This window comes from Sinohyriopsis cumingii, chromosome 14 (assembly GCF_028554795.1).
Source record: "Sinohyriopsis cumingii isolate HCF-2022 chromosome 14, ASM2855479v2, whole genome shotgun sequence".
Taxonomy (NCBI): Eukaryota; Metazoa; Mollusca; class Bivalvia; order Unionida; family Unionidae; genus Sinohyriopsis; species Sinohyriopsis cumingii.
The window spans coordinates 23,087,660-23,109,834 of NC_142974.1; the positions used below are offsets into that span (position 1 = coordinate 23,087,660).

At 34.9% G+C, this 22,175-nt stretch overlaps 1 protein-coding gene across 4 annotated transcripts in view; it reads right to left on the reverse strand.

Moving 5' to 3' along the window:
• Positions 1-729: 729 nt before the first annotated feature.
• Positions 730-22,175, reverse strand: part of LOC149783418 (serrate RNA effector molecule homolog) — an 81,564-nt gene continuing 60,118 nt past the window's right edge. For all 4 annotated transcript variants that reach the window (XM_089931644.1, XM_089931646.1, XM_089931643.1 and 1 more), the window contains exons 20-22: positions 20,856-21,048; positions 19,579-19,666; positions 730-5,642 (exon numbers count right to left, since the gene is read on the reverse strand). In XM_089931644.1, coding sequence (XP_089787770.1) covers positions 5,573-5,642; positions 19,579-19,666; positions 20,856-21,048 — 351 coding nt within the window. In that variant the 3' untranslated portion in view covers positions 730-5,572. The remainder of the gene's footprint in view (positions 5,643-19,578; positions 19,667-20,855; positions 21,049-22,175) is intronic.

Genomic DNA, 22,175 nt, shown 5'->3' on the forward strand with positions numbered 1-22,175 from the left:
TTGATACAATATTTTTAAATAATTGCTGTTGTTGATATAGTGGATATCAGATTGTCACTATATTCATTTAGGACCAAAAAGACCTTTCTGGTAAAACACCCATGCTGACATGACTTTGTTTGGCGTAACAATAACGATTTTCAAGATGTCTGCCATGGTCACCATACTGGATATCCAACTGGCACAATTTCCCCTGAGGCTCAGCTATACATGATAAGAAGTCTTTGAGTGGAAACCTCCATGTTGATGTGACCCTTCTTAAAAATGTCTTCTGGGAACACCACATGGTAATGACTTTCCATTCAGAAATAATGATGAGATTTTAAAGATGGCTGCTGTGGTGGCATTATTGGACATTAAATTGGCACCATTTTAATTCAGGATCAAGCAGACTTCATAGCAAGTCTTTCTGTGAAAACCCAATGTTGACATGAGTAGTAGTGATAGATTTTCAACATGGCTACTGTGGTGGCCACAAGAATGTCATTTTAACTGATGTAGTAAAACCCCATGCCAATTTGACGTTCCATTCAGGAGTAGAGATGTCAAGATGGATGCTATGGTGGCCATATTAGACAATGGATGACATTTTTACTTAGAACTATCAGTGATAACAAACTTGTGCTAATGGATGGATGATGAACACCATCCCGTAAGAATTTCTGGTCCAGCAGTGCTAAATGTTTCTCTTGCCAGATGTTTCTTTTTATATAAGAAAAAGATCAAAAGTGGTAAATAAGCATTTATTAAATACACGTCAATGTAAATGTATTAGCTTGGTGACTTATAACACGAACAGTAAATTTTAGAGTCTGAATATGGTTCAATGACTATACTGTACATTATGTTCAGTTTTTAGATGCAATTTTGTGAATTTTGTATTATACAATAAAACACGCTGATTATGCATCTGAAACATAATCTGATGACTGAGATTTTAACTTGACTTTATTTGTTCATATATTAAGGCTGTCAGGTTTTCAACAATGCACAAGCAAACGTTGGACAGCTATTAAATGTCAGGGCAAAAACATATACAAAAATACAAATATACATGCCATTTAACGGCAGTGAAGTTGTTTCTATATTCATATTGATAGCATGATAAAAACAATGAAAAATAAAAACCACAAGAATACACAATGACTATTTCTTAACATGAATTAGATACTCACAATTCTATCTATGGACAAATATGTATTCAATGTTAATTCTTCATATGCAAGAAAACAAAGTATGTGCCAATTAATTAATGAATACTTCTGACAAAAATTGATGTTGACATTAGATGATGCATTAAAAAGTGATACAAATATTATGTAGAAAACCGTTACAATAATTCACAGCAGATCATGTTTTCAAAACACTTTTCTACTTCCAGTGTTTGTGTTGATGAACATTTGCTTTAATTCATTTCAAGGATATGGAAGGTTTGCAAAATTCTGAATTATTGAACTATATCATAAACCTAAACAGCCCAAAATAACATTATATAAAAAATTCGGTTGGTTTATATTTTCTTGTAGGCTAACATTCATCCACCCAGGTAAGGGTAATTTAATATCAATTTTGGATGGACGATGTCACTGTCTTTAAAATAACAGCTGAACAAGTGAGAACAAGCAAATATTTAAAAATACACCCCTTCTTCTACAACTTGCACAAAATGGAATCAATAAACATGAATTGGTGGTATATGCAAAGGCACGAGATAGCAAGGATGACTCAAATACTGTTAACTATAAATTGGGTGCTAGCAACATTTGTTGATACATCAGAATTATAACCTCAACTGTCCTCTTCCATTTAAACATTACCGGTACCCAAGGATGGCTTCCTTTTTTAAAACTATATTCCAGAGTGCCTTGTTCACTCATTCTTATAACTATATCAAAAATCTGATTTGCATCTAAGAATCGCTACTCTGCATTGAAAGTGCCTTCCTCATGTCCCATGTATGTTTGTTTGAACAGCCCTCATTTAATAGATTTCCTATTTATAAACATTAGATCTTAAGTAAAATATCAATTGATGACATACTTTTAATCTTGATAAAGCTGACACAGTACTCAAAAATGAATTGTTAGTAAAGCAGGTGCCAAATGCCTATAAAGGTTGATCAACAATAGCAGGTTATTTATTTCCAAAGTAATCTGTATAAAATGCCTTGCCAAAGAGCCTTTCGTGGTAGCTGACACAGGCTGATCCAGTGGTATGGGAGGGTCCACTGAGCTACTCTAAATCAATGTCCCCATGTGGTGATACAAGCCGATTTATTAGCTGATACCCATATCTGGGAAGGTAACTGTACAAGGATCATGGATCTTTGTGCTTGCATTTTTATATTTTCTGTTTGAAATAGCAGCTTGAAATTGGTTCACAATAAATATATATATATCAACCACAGCATACAATGGCTTAGTTTTGCAAATATATAATGAGACATGCACCATTCTGGCTGACTTTACTTACATTTCTTGACTTTAAACAGACAAAGTAACAACTTTTAAGAATGGACAATGTCACCAAAACATCAGGACATAAGTTGCTGTTTATTCTTAAAAATATTAGAATAAACTGATGATGAAATGTGGATAAAACTCAATGTCACCAAAACTTGCATTAAAAAAGATGATTTGATGAAAAGTCTATATACATTAAAATGTCTCATGTTATATTATTATGACCCAATATCATAATATAGATTTGAAGATTACAAACATAATTTAAGTTGCCAACCTGTGCATTAATAAACTCAAATCAAGTTCAAGCTTTAAAATCATCCTCTTCCTTTTCCCTTTAAATGTCAGCAGCCACATTTGTTAAGTGTATCTACTGCAAACAAGACAGATATGCACCCACTGGTGCCATTGTAGTAAGCTTCAATAGTTCAGTATCAAACTGCAAGGGCAAATTTCCAAGGGCACATGGAGGTCATAACAGTAAATTAGAAGTTTACAGTTTGGTAAATAGTACCACTTTTTATGGATACTTAAACTCTGGAATCCAAAATCAATAGATGCCTTCAATGACTTAAATTCAAGCCATCTGTAAAACTTAGTGCAGATAAAAGACACAGAACACATTTTTGTTCATAAATATGTCTCACTGACCTTTACCTTTGACATACTGGCCTCAATAAGTGCCTTTCTTGAATCAAATACTAGCCAATCAAACACTGGTCATGCTTGTAATACATAACTTGAGTTATCAAGTGGGAATCACTTTCCTTATCGCAGTTGCTTTGGCTTCGACTTTGTAACCAACAAATATATATAATCTCCCTGGTCTCGAATGCAAGCTACATATAAGGTTAGGTTATGACATGTGGCACATGTCATGCTTTGTGGAAATTGTTTTTTCATTCTTTCAGTCTCTGTGCCTTTATCTTTGCCCATTTTGTTTTACATCAATATAAATCAGTCTTCCTCATTTCAAATGCAAACCATCCACAAAGTTTGGTCAAAGAATGTGATAAAGAAATCAAAATATTGCGTGGAAACAAATTTTCTTCAAGTCTTTGTGACCTTGATAATTTGACCCCCAAATCAAAAGTTATCTATCTTATCCTAAATACAAGTCAATTGCAAAGTTCTGTCAAAGTATTTGATGTACAAATTAAGTTCCTGTCCGGTAACAATACTCTTCCTTTCTGCCCCACTGCCCATGACCTACTGAATTTGAATTCATAGGATTCTTTCTTGACCCAAATGCAAGCAATAATGGAAGGATTGGTAACAGCAAATGGTAGAGAACTCTCATTATTATGTGCAAATGAAAAGGGAGCAGACAGATGTATGTACATTTGAAAATCATCATAGATATACTCATCTAATGACAGGCTTATTAAAACTATTAACAGATAAGAAAGGTCCAACTATAAATAACAAAGATCATGATCTGCCATCCCATAATGTTCTAACAGCACATAATATGTGTTGACAGTCTACTGATTAGTCATCACACACAGCACATACCATAATTTGCTAACACATTATTATTGGCAGACCGGGACAGGTGCTGTTTGTACTATGATATGACTTGTTATTGTCAAGCAGATCAGTGTCCATACATATCATTTTATCTAGAATCTGATGTGAATGACCTCGACACAGGTTTGCTGGCATATTATGGGACAGTAGATCTTGTTCTAAGCTGGTCACAGCTGTGAATGTGTTACATGTATTTAGATTGGTTACACTGTACTATGTTACTCATACAACTAAAACTAGTTATGTATTCATGTACTCGGATAATATTTGGAAATAATGGTTAAAATATAGTTCAGTTATTTATGCACTGAGATTCATTATCATTTGTGTAACTATGACTGAACTTCCACATTTTACAGGATTCATGTTACGTGCCCTGAAAATCAATTACACAAATTCCACAAAGAGCATGAGGACATTTGTGCATGGTAATTGCTTTTCAAGCTTTATATGCAAAATATGAAAATCAATTTATAAATACTACATATATTCATTTATAAGTTAGGTTCATATGCATAAAAGACTATCTGCCCTTTTATAATGCACTTGCAGATTTATTGTATGCACTTTGTTAGGAGTAAACTGTAGAATGTTTGAACAACATGCACCCTGATCTGCCAGCACATTATGCAATGACTGATCAGGGTCTATGTCACTTACAGCTGAACTCTACTTATAAACTTATAGTAAAGTATAGACAGTATACAAAGGAAATGACAACTTCCTGGCCCCAAAAGCCTGAAGTACAAACATTGTTGTGCAAGTGAAATTTTCAACAAGTAATCCAAATGGCAACCGCCCCCACCCACCCAAAAAAACACCATACCCACTCACTAACACAATTATTCTTTAAAAATCAAAGACAGTCTTATATACATTTTCTCATTTCACAAAGATGTCATTTATAGATTTACTGTAAAAATCCCAGAAATACTGGATGAAACACGATTTTAACAACATGAACTTATACATTATATAGCATGACTGCCCAATTTATATGCAACAATTTCAACACACGAATGCAGTGCATGTTGAACTTATTGTATGCAATTGTGCAACTTTTAATACAAATTCAACTCCGTGATCAGTGAAGCATGCTGAACATGCACGGACAGGGACTCGGTGGAGCCATGGCAACTCAGTCAGTAAAACTTTGGACTCGTACTACAAGGGTTGCATGTTCAGTATCCACCCAAACCAACCAGAGTTGGCTGGGTCTGTGTGTCCTTAAAAAGGCATTCAGCTCCAACTGCCTATACATGATATTGCCAATAATGTTAGAAAAGCTGTTAAAATCGACAGAACAAAACTGACTGATGGCTGGAGGTAGTGTGTAGAGTTTGGAGATTATCCATATTTACAAAGAAATAAAAATAAAAATGATAATTTTGAGACCATTTTGAAATACATCATCCTTTCTGGGCCAAGTATATAAAATACTGGAACTGTCACCCCCTGTATGAATGCAGTATGCAAGTCCTGTATCTTTTTTCAAACAACAATTTCCAAAGGGAGATACAAATCTCTGGCAGATCAGGTTTACCAGTGAAGCTGGATCAGGTTCATCAGTGCATCCACTTTTAAAGGATGTCCAAGTCCTCTGGGGCGTCAAGGTCTCTGTACTCAATGACATTGCGAGGATCTGATCTTCTGCAAAAGAGATGAAAATTATCATTAACATGCTTTTATTTTTGTAAATGAAACTTTAAAATTCATTTTAAAGTGAAGCAAAAGAGACTCTAAACATGTCCCCATAACAGATATACAGACTAAACACCGACCCATGAGAAGCTACTGTTAAGCTTTCTCACATACCCACATTGGGTTACTCAGAAGAAAAAAACTTAAATAACACCATTAGCTGTCAAATGCAGGTACAGAATCATGGTCAATTGCCATAAGAAAAGCCTGATCCAGATCTTATGTTGCATGAGCAGGAAAAGAGTACCATTTGGGATCACTCTGGCTTTAAGCACACAGAAGATGGTGAAAAGGATAAATCGTTAGCAGTATGCCATAGATAAATCGGTCGGGAGTATTAGTAATCTTGCGGTGCTGAAACATCAACACCATTTATTTCCAAAAGTTATTCATTGCTTATCTTAAACATGCTAACTTTCTTCACAACAGGGCCATGCACAAATCCCTTCTAATCTTTATTATTCCCCATTATAAGGGGAAAGATGGATGTTATAACTGATGATCACATGGGTTTACAAAATAGTATACTTGGTAGCAATATGTACCATAAAATGTTGTAGTTGTTGTTGTTGTTATTGTAGGGTTTAACGCCATTTTTCAGCAGAAGATAGGCTACACATGGTGGTCAGTATAACTGGTGGAGGAAGAACCCTGGAAAACCCAGAGAAGACCCGCCAACCCATGAGAAGCTACTGGCAGGCAGGCTTTCTCATGTACCCATGTTAGCTGAACCTGAGACTCGAACCCACGCAGACAGAGTGAGATGACAGTGATCTGGAATGGTGAGCGCTTTAGACCACTCGGCCAATTGGGGTCCCCATAGCATGCTGTAATACAATCATTTATATTGCCATATATTCCAGAATGATTCCAGCTAACAATATCCCCTTTACTTTTAATAACAGGCAGGAAGATATTATAATTTTGATGTTACAACTTTCATTGTCAAGACAAAACCAGAATTCCTTTCCTCAGATCAGATTTTGAAAACAATATGAGAAGTGATAGATGTTTGTCTGACATACATATATGACTATACACTGAAAAGCAACTTAAACTACCTATACATCTGGAAATCTCTGCAAACAACAGACCTGCCGAACTGCATCTTGCCAAACAACAAATGCACTGATTTACACATCAAAATCCTTTCATACATGTCTTAAACTTTCCAAATATTCATTAGGTTTTCTACCACTACCCACCCCATAAAACAAATAACAAGCAACTATCATATCACTAATACCGCTGCTTTATTCAAACTTGAAGTATAATTCTGTTTAAAACTCGTTTTGACAATAAATTCACTGAACACTTTGAGCCGTAAAGATCAACATTTGAGTAAAAGACAGCAAAACACAGCATACAACACTCCTTCATTATAGTGCACTTCATTCTAACACAGCTTGTTATAAAGTATATATTGTCATATATCCCATTTTATCAGGCTACAGACAAACAATATGCAGCATCAACTTCATTATATGGCAGTCTTACTATAAGGTGGTACATTCTATGGTTGCTATGGAAAGCATTCTAATGTACTTCATTATCAGGCAGACTCACTCAAAGGTTGCTATGGAAAGCATTATAACAGAGGAGTATTGTATAATTTACTTCATTATCAGGCAGACTCGCTCTAAGGTGGTACAACTTATGGTTCCCATGGACACACTATAATAATGGAGTACTGCATGTTATCATGTACTTTATCATTAAGAACTCTGGCTAAAAGGTGGTACACCCTATGGTCCCCATGGACACACTGAGGGAGTACTATACATATCTTCATTACAATGACATTTCACTCAAAGGTGGCAAACTCCATGGCTCAAATATATGCATTCCAATGAGAGTGTAAGCGATACTTTCATATATCATGTACTTCATGATAATGCAGTTTCAATATAAGGAGGTAAACTATGACTCCCCTATACTTATAATGAGGGAGAAAGCAAGCACTGTTTGTATCATGTACTTCGTTATAAGGCAGTTTCAATATAAGGTGGTATACTCTGTGGCTCCCACATGCAGATGACAGTGAGTAAAGGTAAACAGCATGTGTCATATACTTCATTACGAGGCAGTCTTGCTGTTCACTCTGGCTACAATGTGGGAGGACATTTATTATAAGGACAGAACTCACTATAAGGCAGCACAATCTATATTTCCCATAGACAGCACTATAATGAGAATAGATTAATTCTAAGGCCATATTTGATTATAAGACAGCATACTATATGACTCTCATGGAAAGTGTTATAATGGGTGAGTACTGTATAAACGTGACATGCAATACGTAACTACTAATTTAAAATTACTGCATCGCAATCTCTCAAATTAATTACATCTGTATATGTGCTGTTAGTATACCTGCTCAATAATAGGCAGATACAAAGATTTTACAAACTCAATGAACTTTGTGTAAATTAAAATTTTATTTGTAGTAAAAAACACTCAAGCTATAGTCTGACTATACCGAACAATTTGTCTGTAAACCACCACCCCATCGATTTCAATAACAAAAACGTTTAATGTGATAAAAAGTGCAGGGCACGTAATTCATTCATTGACTTATAATTTGTAACTTGACTGTTAGTAGAGTGACCCTAACACTGTCATCATGTGTGCGTTTCATGCTTAAGTTTTCAATATAATAGATGGACATGATCGAGATCATTTCCAGTTCCTGGACAAGTCCATTTTAGCAATATGTAATCTGCTTCTGATATTTACAATGTCGAATCAAGCAACGGAAAAGAATGACAACAACAAATTTGCCTTTCACTTAGATTTAACAATCAGTTCAATATCTATGGTCATGTGTGCAAAGGGATATAACTCCAAACTCTCAACGTTATGGTAATTTACGGAATTCTCCGAAAGTTACCGAAGAGAATGAACCGCATCATTATGTTGTCTGATGGAAATAAACTAGCCCATAGTGTATGCAATATGGCGCCGTGTTAGTATGGAAAGTCTACTATGCATGAAAGGTGCAGGGATGCCAGTATTAGTGCCATCCTGGGCACAGTCAGGTTATAAATTATAAATCAATGATTCAACTGACTTAGTTCTGTGCACTTTCTATCACATTAAACGTTTTTGTTATTGCAGCAAGTCATCTGGCTTAATGTAGCATCCTCAAGTTGTAGTATCTGTTTAACATGTAATTTATGACATTGTGATGCATAACGGGGGGGGGGGGGCAATGACGATTTACAACTCATGACAAAAGTTATTTCCTTCATGAGCCACATCAAGATATCAGGATTGTTTTAAGCTGACAAACTGAGGGGAGTCTGAAGTTCATTTTCACCAAAAGCAGTGTGTAGCAAATATGCAAATAAGTAAAAAGAATATTAACATAACATTTTACAAAACGATGCCAATATTCCACTTTGACAACATTTATTCTTATTCTGAACACAAAATGTAGGTCTCTGTATGCAATGAGATCAGAACATTATTCGAAAATGTGGACACTGTTCAAAAGTAGCTACAATGCTGACTCCATCCTCTCTATTTGTTTCAAGTTACTGGCTATTTGTGAGAAGATGCAGCAGTGTATGTGTGTGTGTGTGTGTGTGTGTGTGTGTGTGTTTAGTTCAACAATAAGGCCCATAACACATTCATGTACACACACAAAGACATTACATCTGATGGCTCATACCATGAGGCATAACAAGAGATCCAAGTGGGTCTAAGAATGCCCACCAGAATGAAATTTACTTAAAAGCAAAATTCATGGCTGCTGGCCAAGAAATATGGTTTACTATGATTCGCTCAGACATGTTGTTGTTGTTGTTCTAGGGTTTAGCACCATTTTTCAGCACAAGATGGGCTACACATGGCAGCCAGTATAACTGGTGGAGGAAGAACCCTGGAAAACCCAGGGAAGAACCATCGACCCACAAGATGCTACTGGCAGGCTTTCCCATGTACCCACGCTAGCCAAGCCTTGGACTCGAACCCATGCAGACAGAGGTGAGATAGCAATGATCCAGAATGGTGAGTGCTTTAGACCACTCGGGGCCCCTCTCAGACATGTAAATAGGATATGTAATTTTGTACTGGTGGCAAAACTATTGGATAGTATATTTTAATCCAGGATGCCTTCTGTGAAATTTGGTCAACTTTGGTTAACTGGTTTTTGTTGTTGTGGGGTGGGGGAGTTTGTTGTTTTTCATTATTTTAAGAATTCATTTAAAACTTTGTCAATTTGAAGCAAACACTGGAATCATTAGTGCAAAATTTAATTGTTTTTGTACTGGGATGCTACCAAATTTGTTCAGATCCAGCTGATCCATTTCTGATAAGTAATTTATTGGTTGCTCTCTTTAATTTTGAAGCTTAATTAGATTACAGATTCACAATATCTGCAGAAACTTGAACACCCTCCTTTACCTGTCAACTTTGGTCAAGGAAGGTAGGCAGGAATATGTCCATGCACGATACTCTCTCATTTTGTTATTCCCAGATAATTTATGACCCCACTTATAATGCTTGGGGAAGTGTGGGTCCCAGTTTCTTGAGAATATAAAACGTCAAGACAAGCTTATATTTAACATTTAAAAATCACGAATGAAAATGTTAAATATAAGTACACAATATATACATATATGTAGTTGTCAAAAATGGGAGTCAGTGTTTTGGAAACTTGGAATTATTGTCATGAAATTTGCAATTTTGAATGTAAAATGCCAATTATGGCAACAATGTATTCAAAAGATACCAATTAGTATCGTTAACTGAAATTTGTGTTTTTATTTTAAATTTTAATAGTGATAACTGAAAAAAAAAATGAAATCACAAATGTCATATGCCCCCATCTATCCAAATATAGAAAGAATCAAGCAACTGTCACAGTGACATGTGTGTGAAGCTTCCTTGAGAACCCAATTTAATACTTGCTCAGTGGCCAAGCTGGCTTCAGTCTGACACCTACTGGAAAGACAATGGTCCTTTGATGCAATGACACAAGCTAATTAACAAATTTGATGTCTCCAGCCATTACAGTATATGAAAGGTTCCAACATCATAATAAGATTCGGATGTAGGTCAGCACTATTATTTCTCAAAATAACATGCCTCAGACAACTCCTAAGTGTTTGCCTTTGACAAATGTGTAATATACTTGAAACTTTGCAGTGATTTTTTAAAAATAATGTGCAAATCAAATAAAAAATACCTATTTCTGAAATTTTTTATTTTTAACATTCTTTTTGTAATCCAGATGTAGTGTTCTGTGACAGTGCAATAAACAACCTGCAGGTACGTGTAAAAACAAACTATACTTTAGGAGGACATTTATTATAAGGACAGAACTCACTATAAGGCAGCACAATCTATATTTCCCATAGACAGCACTATAATGAGAATAGATTAATTCTAAGGCCATATTTGATTATAAGACAGCATACTATATGACTCCCATGGAAAGTGTTATAATGGGTGAGTACTGTATAAACGTGACATGCAATACGTAACTACTAATTTAAAATTACTGCATCGCAATCTCTCAAATTAATTACATCTGTATATGTGCTGTTAGTATACCTGCTCAATAATAGGCAGATACAAAGATTTTACAAACTCAATGAACTTTGTGTAAATTAAAATTTTATTTGTAGTAAAAAACACTCAAGCTATAGTCTGACTATACCGAACAATTTGTCTGTAAACCACCACCCCATCGATTTCAATAACAAAAACGTTTAATGTGATAAAAAGTGCAGGGCACGTAATTCATTCATTGACTTATAATTTGTAACTTGACTGTTAGTAGAGTGACCCTAACACTGTCATCATGTGTGCGTTTCATGCTTAAGTTTTCAATATAATAGATGGACATGATCGAGATCATTTCCAGTTCCTGGACAAGTCCATTTTAGCAATATGTAATCTGCTTCTGATATTTACAATGTCGAATCAAGCAACGAAAAAGAATGACAACAACAAATTTGCCTTTCACTTAGATTTAACAATCAGTTCAATATCTATGGTCATGTGTGCAAAGGGATATAACTCCAAACTCTCAACGTTACGGTAATTTACGGAATTCTCCGAAAGTTACCGAAGAGAATGAACCGCATCATTATGTTGTCTGATGGAAATAAACTAGCCCATAGTGTATGCAATATGGCGCCGTGTTAGTATGGAAAGTCTACTATGCATGAAAGGTGCAGGGATGCCAGTATTAGTGCCATCCTGGGCACAGTCAGGTTATAAATTATAAATCAATGATTCAACTGACTTAGTTCTGTGCACTTTCTATCACATTAAACGTTTTTGTTATTGCAGCAAGTCATCTGGCTTAATGTAGCATCCTCAAGTTGTAGTATCTGTTTAACATGTAATTTATGACATTGTGATGCATAACGGGGGGGGGGGGCAATGACGATTTACAACTCATGACAAAAGTTATTTCCTTCATGAGCCACATCAAGATATCAGGATTGTTTTAAGCTGACAAACTGAGGGGAGTCTGAAGTTCATTTTCACCAAAAGCAGTGTGTAGCAAATATGCAAATAAGTAAAAAGAATATTAACATAACATTTTACAAAACGATGCCAATATTCCACTTTGACAACATTTATTCTTATTCTGAACACAAAATGTAGGTCTCTGTATGCAATGAGATCAGAACATTATTCGAAAATGTGGACACTGTTCAAAAGTAGCTACAATGCTGACTCCATCCTCTCTATTTGTTTCAAGTTACTGGCTATTTGTGAGAAGATGCAGCAGTGTATGTGTGTGTGTGTGTGTGTGTGTGTGTTTAGTTCAACAATAAGGCCCATAACACATTCATGTACACACACAAAGACATTACATCTGATGGCTCATACCATGAGGCATAACAAGAGATCCAAGTGGGTCTAAGAATGCCCACCAGAATGAAATTTACTTAAAAGCAAAATTCATGGCTGCTGGCCAAGAAATATGGTTTACTATGATTCGCTCAGACATGTTGTTGTTGTTGTTCTAGGGTTTAGCACCATTTTTCAGCACAAGATGGGCTACACATGGCAGCCAGTATAACTGGTGGAGGAAGAACCCCGGAAAACCCAGGGAAGAACCATCGACCCACAAGATGCTACTGGCAGGCTTTCCCATGTACCCACGCTAGCCAAGCCTTGGACTCGAACCCATGCAGACAGAGGTGAGATAGCAATGATCCAGAATGGTGAGTGCTTTAGACCACTCGGGGCCCCTCTCAGACATGTAAATAGGATATGTAATTTTGTACTGGTGGCAAAACTATTGGATAGTATATTTTAATCCAGGATGCCTTCTGTGAAATTTGGTCAACTTTGGTTGACTGGTTTTTGTTGTTGTGGGGTGGGGGAGTTTGTTGTTTTTCATTATTTTAAGAATTCATTTAAAACTTTGTCAATTTGAAGCAAACATTGGAATCATTAGTGCAAAATTTAATTGTTTTCGTACTGGGATGCTACCAAATTTGTTCAGATCCAGCTGATCCATTTCTGATAAGTAATTTATTGGTTGCTCTCTTTAATTTTGAAGCTTAATTAGATTACAGATTCACAATATCTGCAGAAACTTGAACACCCTCCTTTACCTGTCAACTTTGGTCAAGGAAGGTAGGCAGGAATATGTCCATGCACGATACTCTCTCATTTTGTTATACCCAGATAATTTATGACCCCACTTATAATGCTTGGGGAAGTGTGGGTCCCAGTTTCTTGAGAATATAAAACGCCAAGACAAGCTTATATTTAACATTTAAAAATCACGAATGAAAATGTTAAATATAAGTACACAATATATACATATATGTAGTTGTCAAAAATGGGAGTCAGTGTTTTGGAAACTTGGAATTATTGTCATGAAATTTGCAATTTTGAATGTAAAATGCCAATTATGGCAACAATGTATTCAAAAGATACCAATTAGTATCGTTAACTGAAATTTGTGTTTTTATTTTATATTTTAATAGTGATAACTGAAAAAAAAAAATGAAATCACAAATGTCATATGCCCCCATCTATTCAAATATAGAAAGAATCAAGCAACTGTCACAGTGACATGTGTGTGAAGCTTCCTTGAGAACCCAATTTAATACTTGCTCAGTGGCCAAGCTGGCTTCAGTCTGACACCTACTGGAAAGACAATGGTCCTTTGATGCAATGACACAAGCTAATTAACAAATTTGATGTCTCCAGCCATTACAGTATATGAAAGGTTCCAACATCATAATAAGATTCGGATGTAGGTCAGCACTATTATTTCTCAAAATAACATGCCTCAGACAACTTCTAAGTGTTTGCCTTTGACAAATGTGTAATATACTTGAAACTTTGCAGTGATTTTTTAAAAATAATGTGCAAATCAAATAAAAAATACCTATTTCTGAAATTTTTTATTTTTAACATTCTTTTTGTAATCCAGATGTAGTGTTCTGTGACAGTGCAATAAACAACCTGCAGGTACGTGTAAAAACAAACTATACTTTAGTCAATCGGTTCCATATTCTATCAACAAACAAGTTGTGACATTTAAAATTATTATATTGAGGAAGTAAGAAGGTTATTGATATTGATATTTTCAGAGGTTACCTAGCTGTGAGGCTTTCTTTTTGTGTTTGTACATGATGGATACACTTGGTTTAATAACAAGAGGGAGGGAACTCAAATTATACAGTATGCAGGAGTGTTTTAGTACTACATGTCGATATATATCAATGAAATATGTAAGGACCCCCACCTCCCAATGGCACATACACACACTCTTGACTGTATAGTGCCCAGACAGGTTAGGCATCTAGAAACAATCCACACAAAATAAAGATCACAAAGGGTAAAATCTGTACAATACTAAGTCCAATTTTTTATATATAAATCAAACTCTTTAAAAAAGTTCATTACCTTCTTGGCTGAAACACCGTCATGATATTCATTCCAGGGCAAAAAGGCTGCACCCATTATTCAGAACAATAAATATATAGGAGGGTGCTATCAACAAATTCTCAATCTCTGAGTGCATAGGGAAGTATGGATGTGGTTCATAGATTTTTCCAATTTTTGCAATTCATACTTGATCAACATCATTTGTACCAAAAATGAAGGCCTCTCGGATTGGATGCAATCAAATTTAGTCTAATTCTTAAGATTCATTTCCTTAAGTTGTTTAAAGGTTGCCCTATCTTTAACAAAGGTGGCCATATTTGATGATGTATTGGAATAAATTGTAAAATACAGAAAAATGTGCATACCAGAACATTTACTGTCAAATATGGTCCAGATCTGTTTTGAGTTTTATTTTCAAAAGTTATTAAAAAAGTTTCTCCATTCTAAGTGGTGGTCACCATATTTAATGGTGGGTCAACTTCAATGGTCTTTATGTTTAAATGCTTTCTATTAAATTTGGTCAAATTCTGAAGCAGTTTTACGTAATTCAAAAGATGTCTCTTTTTGTATTAATGGTGGCCATATTTAATGGTGACTGGCTTCATTTGAAACACGTACGAAGCAGTAACACGGTTTTTCCATCATTATTAAGGCAGCCAGATTTGATGGTGAACCAATATCATAATGTAAAAATGTACACATCTTTAGACAAAAATGCTTTCTGATAGTTTAAGTCAAATTCTGCTAAGTGGATGCTGAGAAAAAGCTCTTTCAAGTTTTCTCTTTGAGTGGTCGCCATATTTGATGATTGATTGGTATAATCTTAAAATAAATTTAAAATCCTTCGTATGTTTTTTGTTTTAAGTTTGGTTGCAAGAGTCCAGTAGTTTTTTAAATGTTAAAAATACTCAATAGACCTGATGATGTATGCAGGACAACACATGCCAGATGCAGGACCATATCATAAATTTACATGACTTAAGAGCCAGGTGAAAAAACAAGTACCACAAGTGTACCTGATATTGCTCACCTGGCATATTTTGATTAAAGAGGCAAATAAATACAGTAATAAGTCAGGTGCCTTGGGTTGAACAATGCCCATTTGGGAGAAACTGACGGCATCTGACATGCTGATTAATTGTTTTCCTGCTCTGAGTAATTTAACCTGGACTAGATGACACATTGATAACTTTTGATTTAGCACCCATAACCATAATTAAAAGGAGATAACTATCATCTGCAGCTTTACCACCTGGTTACTATGGATGCCATACATGCTTGTAAAGCCACCCTAGACACAACTTGATAGAGCATGCCCTAACAAAAATCCATACAAAGTTTGATCACATCAGCATGGTCATTCTGAAGAAAAGTTGAAAACAAGTTTTTCATGTTTTGTTATATCTGGTATCAGCTCCAGACACAATTTTGACAGATTACTTCCTAAGAAACACTCTACCAAGTTTTATCAAAAAGTCAATTCAGCCAGTCTAGCAAAATTGAAAACAGTTTTCCATCTGGTTAATAAGAGAACTGCACCAATGTTACTGGAGCCATTCTTAAAAGAAAATATTAAAAAGCATAAGAAACACCCAAATCAAATCAGCTCAAGAGTGACCAAGTCTCTCTGGAGAAGATGGTGAAACACTGGATATGTTTTTTATAGTGACCGTTATAACTGTCATTCCTATATGGTTCCCTCACTTTCTGAAACAGCACGTGCAAGACCATTCCAGTTTTAATACCAGAATGAGAAAGATCTAAGTTTTAGTTAAGACTAACTTAACAGAATCAACAACATTGTGACTATTATTATGTGATTCCCACAAACATACATGTTCCAACCTGAATTAGACATCCGATCATGCAGTAAACACAGTATGTATTATTAAAAACAGGTGCAGCTGTAATAAAACATGTAAATTATTTGAATCATACTGGATAAAGGTTACCTTGGAAAATTCTGCATCCCTGCACATCGTCTGGGATTAAGAAATAATAAGGAATAAACAGAGTTTTTGTGTCTTCTCAACTTTTTTAATGCAAAGAAAACAGAATGACCTGTCATGAATCAAGGTAGCAGAATGAGCTATTAAAAAGGACTAAATTTTTAAAAGAAAAAACATGCCACCCCCCACTCCCACACATGATGTCATTATAAAATATTATAGCAAGGTGAATAAAATGAATTTTAAACGAAATGTGATATTTACAGTCCACACTCTGTCTGCAATTTAGATTTCTTTCATTAACTCAAACAGTTTAATTAATAAGCATGAATTAATTTTCAGAAAATAGGTAAATTCTGACCCATGTCCAAAAGCATAAAAAACTTGGACCCTAAAATGCAAAACGTTATTGTCAAAGTCAAAAAGTGTAGAAAATTGCTATAATGCCATTAAAAATCTAATAAAGTCATTTACCTGTGTCAACAAATATATATGGAAACTTAATCTGTCAACCATAATAGGTACTAAAAAGTGTAATGTTAGAAAGTTTTTTAAGTACCTACAAGGAACTGAAATAACTACCTGAAAATCTAATCAGCTCACCTACATTATAATACACATGAGCCTACCAAGCGATATTGTCTAACTCAAGTGATGTTTACTTATGCACACAAGGGATTTATAATTATTCTACAAGGGATTTATAATTATTCTACAAATCAAAAGGTTAAGAATCTGAAAGAAAAACACAACCAAATAACAAAAAAAAAAACTTGCAAAAACAGACTTAAAATTTAATATACTTGTTCATCTCAATGCTTTTCTGACCTAAGCAGTCATTGAATCCTGAATGCCACTCATAACATCCATGGGAATAGACAGCTTACTTCAAAAACAGTTAATATAATAGTCTCAATCGAACACAGAAACTGTGGGATATTTCAAAGTTACAACGGCAAATGACCACATACAAAACTGAAGGAAGGCAAGTGTGATACAACTGTTAAGCTAGTGTAACTTAACTTCAAACTTAGACACATGCTTAATAAATGATGCTGCAAGTTTAGAAACAGCCACTTTCTATGGATCCTTAAATGACAGGTTAACTGCTTTATAAAATGGTTTGAAACTGTTTCCATTATGATTCTATTTACTGTTGCTAGAAATTTCCAGTTTATTCAAAGCACTTTCACCAAATTTTATTTACATTATACAAGTTTTTGGTTTTACTAGCTGCTCAGTGCTAGGAGGATCATTTTGACTCTTGTCTAAGATGCCAACTGTACTGTTTCCAAATGTGATTCAGTTGACTGGACATGGTATCATCCAAGAGTTGCATACAAAGCTTTATAAAAAATTCCATAAATTTAACTGAAGACACTATATTTATTAAAAAAATTAAGATTTTTAATGTATTTAATCTCTGTTGTTGTTGTTGTAGGGTTTAACGCCATTTTTCATCAAACGATAGGCTATACATGGCGGCCAGTACGAATAGTGGAGGAAGAACCAGGGAAAACCACGGAAAGAACCACCGACCCACGAGAAGCTCCTGGCAAGCTGTCTCACATACCCACATTGGCTGAATCCAAGACTCAAACCCATGCAGACAGAGGTGAGATGGTAGTGATCTGTAACTGTGAGCGCATTAGACCACTCGGGGCCACCTTTATTTTCTGTAACTGATTTATATAAAGCACCTTCTGAAAATTCATAGCTTTTCTGAGACCAAGATCAATTTTTCAAAAATACATGGCTATTTTTGGTTGGAGCAAATATACTCTTATTCCTGACTTTACATCATTTTACTGGTAACCTATGAACTTAATTCTTGAGTACGAAATCGTTTTTGATTGAAACTGGGTCAGCTCTTGAGAGAATAAGTTGAAAATAGGTTCATGTTTCTGCAAATGATGCTATACCATTGTCTTAAAGGAGGCAAAATTGTGATAGAGCATGTCCTATAAATCACTTTTGCCATGCTTGACCAAAACTGGCTAAGCTATTCTGGAGAAAATGTTTTCTACATGGATGCTATAGAAGATACATTCCTACAAAGTTGCATCAAAACTGGCTCTGCTGTTCTGGAGAAAAAGTTAAAAATAGTTTTCCTTATGGTTGCTTTGGAAGCCATTAATGTTAGGCATGCCAGTTTAGTCAAACTTGTGATAATGCATGTCCTAAGAAATACGTGAACCAAGTTTGATTGAAATAGCTTGAAGGTATATGGTTTAACAACACACTCCTGGCTAAACAGTGCCAATCAAATACTAACATCTAAAATACAAATTACAGACAAAATTATAGTATCAAAAAACAGTCAAAAACAGATTTTCCACCTGGTTTCTAAAGAAATCACACCACTGTAACCAAGCTAAAAGTAGGTTTAGCACCAGGTTGTTAAGGAAGCCACAGCATTGCTAGATAAGACATCCCAGATAAATGTTAAATGCTAGAATATATTATAAAATCGCATCAGATTATCATTTTTTGTTTTCTTTTTTCTATCAATCTCCTGATAACTTTAGTCACCATAGGAACAGCATTAGTTGTTTCAATTTCTTGATAACCACTATTGGAACAAGCATTAGTTGTTTCAATTTTCACAAGATCACCATACACTGCAAAACCTATCAGAGATTTACTATACTATAATCTCTACACTAGCAAGTTTTTTCAAATGATAATGTCACTTCAGCATGAATAATGGGGCAGTAATATCTGTAACAGCTTTGGTGACAGTCAAACCTTTATAAAAAATTATTAGTAATTGTTGCAATTTACAATAACATGGATCATACGGTTTTCAGCTACGGAAGATTAAAACAAATTTAAACAGAAACCTCAATGTTTGTCCTTTAAATCTCAATTGCTAAATTATAATGATGAAGGGCTTTAAAAAACTCAGATTAGCAAATTCTTGTTTTACACAAACATCAAAAATTGTTTTTTCACATTACGGTTTGTTATCACTAAAATGAGTAGCAATTTAATCATATTTTAAAGCCCTAACACATTTATTTCAGTCAACAGGAACAGTTTATTTTTTTTCTCACAAGTACCTGAAATTTCGTGAAGGGTACCTCCTCATTGGTTCTTCCCTGTAATCTCGTCTGTTTCCATATGATGGTCCAAAAGACGGTGGTGGCCCTAAGATTGTGAAAAATAAATCTTTTTCAATAAAGTAATATTTTTCATATATCACCAGTGATGACTAAGAACTGAACTGTTCCAATAACATGGTATCTTGACATATGTCATCATTCAAATTGTTTTTAAACAAAAATTGTTTCCACTAAGAAAAAACCTGAAGTATTTTATACCATGGCTAACATATACTCTCACACAAACACACAATGGAGCCCTTAGGTCATTTATGCAATGTTCATGTTTTCCTTAAAAAAATTTGCATAAATTTTAACATTATAGTTTTGTTCAATGACAGCATATCCATGGAGACGTAAAGACTGTACAGCTCCTGTATAAGATTTTGTTTTACTAGATAGAGAAAGCAGACACTGAAGAGCCCTCATTGGACTACAAATGTCCTTAATGGATTGCAGAGCTCTCTGTAGTTTAAATATTACAGGCATATATCCAAATAATAAAGCGTGAAGAGAGTAGGTTTCTAGTGATACATTGAAAAATCAGCGGTCAATATCACATATATCCATCAATAGTACTTGTTGATGTGTTAACCAATAGTCATTCTTAACCAGATCATTCAGTAAGAAATATTAAAAATTTTAACAAAACAATTAAGCTCAATAAGCATCACTAAATCTGCTGTTTTCCATATAATTAAGTCAATCATAAACCACTGGAAGAAACCCCAGTGACCAAGTAGAGCTGATGGAGATATATATGAGGGACCACTTTATAAGGCTGTCAGATTTTTCAACCTGGTTTGTGAACCACTTTACACTACAGCAATCTAACTATAAATCAGTCATTATGTAAACTCTATGCTTTGTCAAGAAACTCTGATATACTGCTAAAACATGTACATTTTCATAACAATATCATATCATATCCAAATTTAAAAGAAAATGTCTAATAACTAACAAAACTCAAGAATCAATTTCAACTGACTGTCATGTTCTTACATAGCTGGAATGGACTAAACAACATCACAGATATGGACAATTACTACTTTCACTGATGAAGACCATGCAGATACAGTTGCTGGTTTCACAACAGAAATGATCCCTTAAAAAGTGCTAAAAAGAAAATATAAACAATATATTTCTTATACATTTCACATTTAATGAAAATGGTTTGTTACCAGCAATTCAGTTTATTTTAAGGACAAAGAAGTCTCTGTGTGAGAGATACAAACCTCCATATCCCCCCATCATGGGAGGTCGGGGTTGATTATAACCCATCATGTTTGGATTTGGTGGGCCTTGGAAACCACCACCAGGCGAGCCAAATTGATTTTGTCCAGGACCATTCTGATTCTGTTTATTTCCAGGATGTTCTGGAAGCTGTGGACGCTTTCGATCCAAGAGATAGTTGTTGAAAAATGCAACCTATAAGGAACCAGAAATTAGAAATAAGAAATAAACATGGAAATAAAGATCCAATTTAATACTGTAAAACTCTGCAAATGTTCACTGATAAGCACCAGCTACATCTCCCCTACTACAAACAGACAAAATTGTCTCATTTTGCAGAGCTCTGTATTACCACCAATGTTTTGAGACATATGGTATGTACTTGCTTATAAATCCAGTCAGACTGCATATAACACAGACCCTGATATGCCATCTTTATGCAGTCTCATAATGTGTCAGCAGATTAGTGTCTATGCTATTGTTCTACTGATTACACTAAACAAAACTAAAGTTTTAGTTGGATCTGACTTGTACCCTCATGCATTCAAGTCTTTTATATATGTAAATTTTTCTGTGGCAGAAACCACTTTCTTTAAATCATAGTGACATTGTTTACTGGCTTTTTAACTCACCCACCCGTAAAAAAATTTATATGCTTCTTCCTTACCCTAAGTAAAAGTTTAGTCCAGGTCTATGATACAGAACTAATGTTATTATGCAGAAATCATTTCTCTGATTTCATCCAGTGATCTTGGCCATTGACCCCAAAACTGATAGGCTTCTTCCTTACCCCAAGTACAAGTCTTCCACAACAGTTTGTGCAGGTACACGACATATAAATGATGTTATTATGCTGAAACCATTCTCTCTTTCAGTTTACCTTGGCCTTTTACCCTGATAGACTTCATCTTTATCTCTAGTGCAAGCCTTCCAAAAGTTTGGTAACAACATAAGGTGGAGAACTTGAGTAATTATGCATAAACCAGTTTTCTTCTTTCAGTCATAGTAACCTTGACCTTTGAGATTTTAATCTAAAAATCAATAGAGTTCTTCCTTACCCCAAGTGTAAGCCATCCACAAAGTTTTGCAACTACAGATTGTAGACAACTTAAGTTTTTGGTTTGGAAACAAAATTAGCAATAGACAACTGGAGGGAATGATGGATGGACAACATGACATGTATAAACATATTTCAAAATTGTTTCTCTGATGAAAGATTTCTATGCAAAACTATAGGCCTGTTCGATAACTGCTGTTATGTCCCTTGACTTATTAATTACCCATATTTACCCATGATGCAATGCTCTTCTGGCGAGCAAATC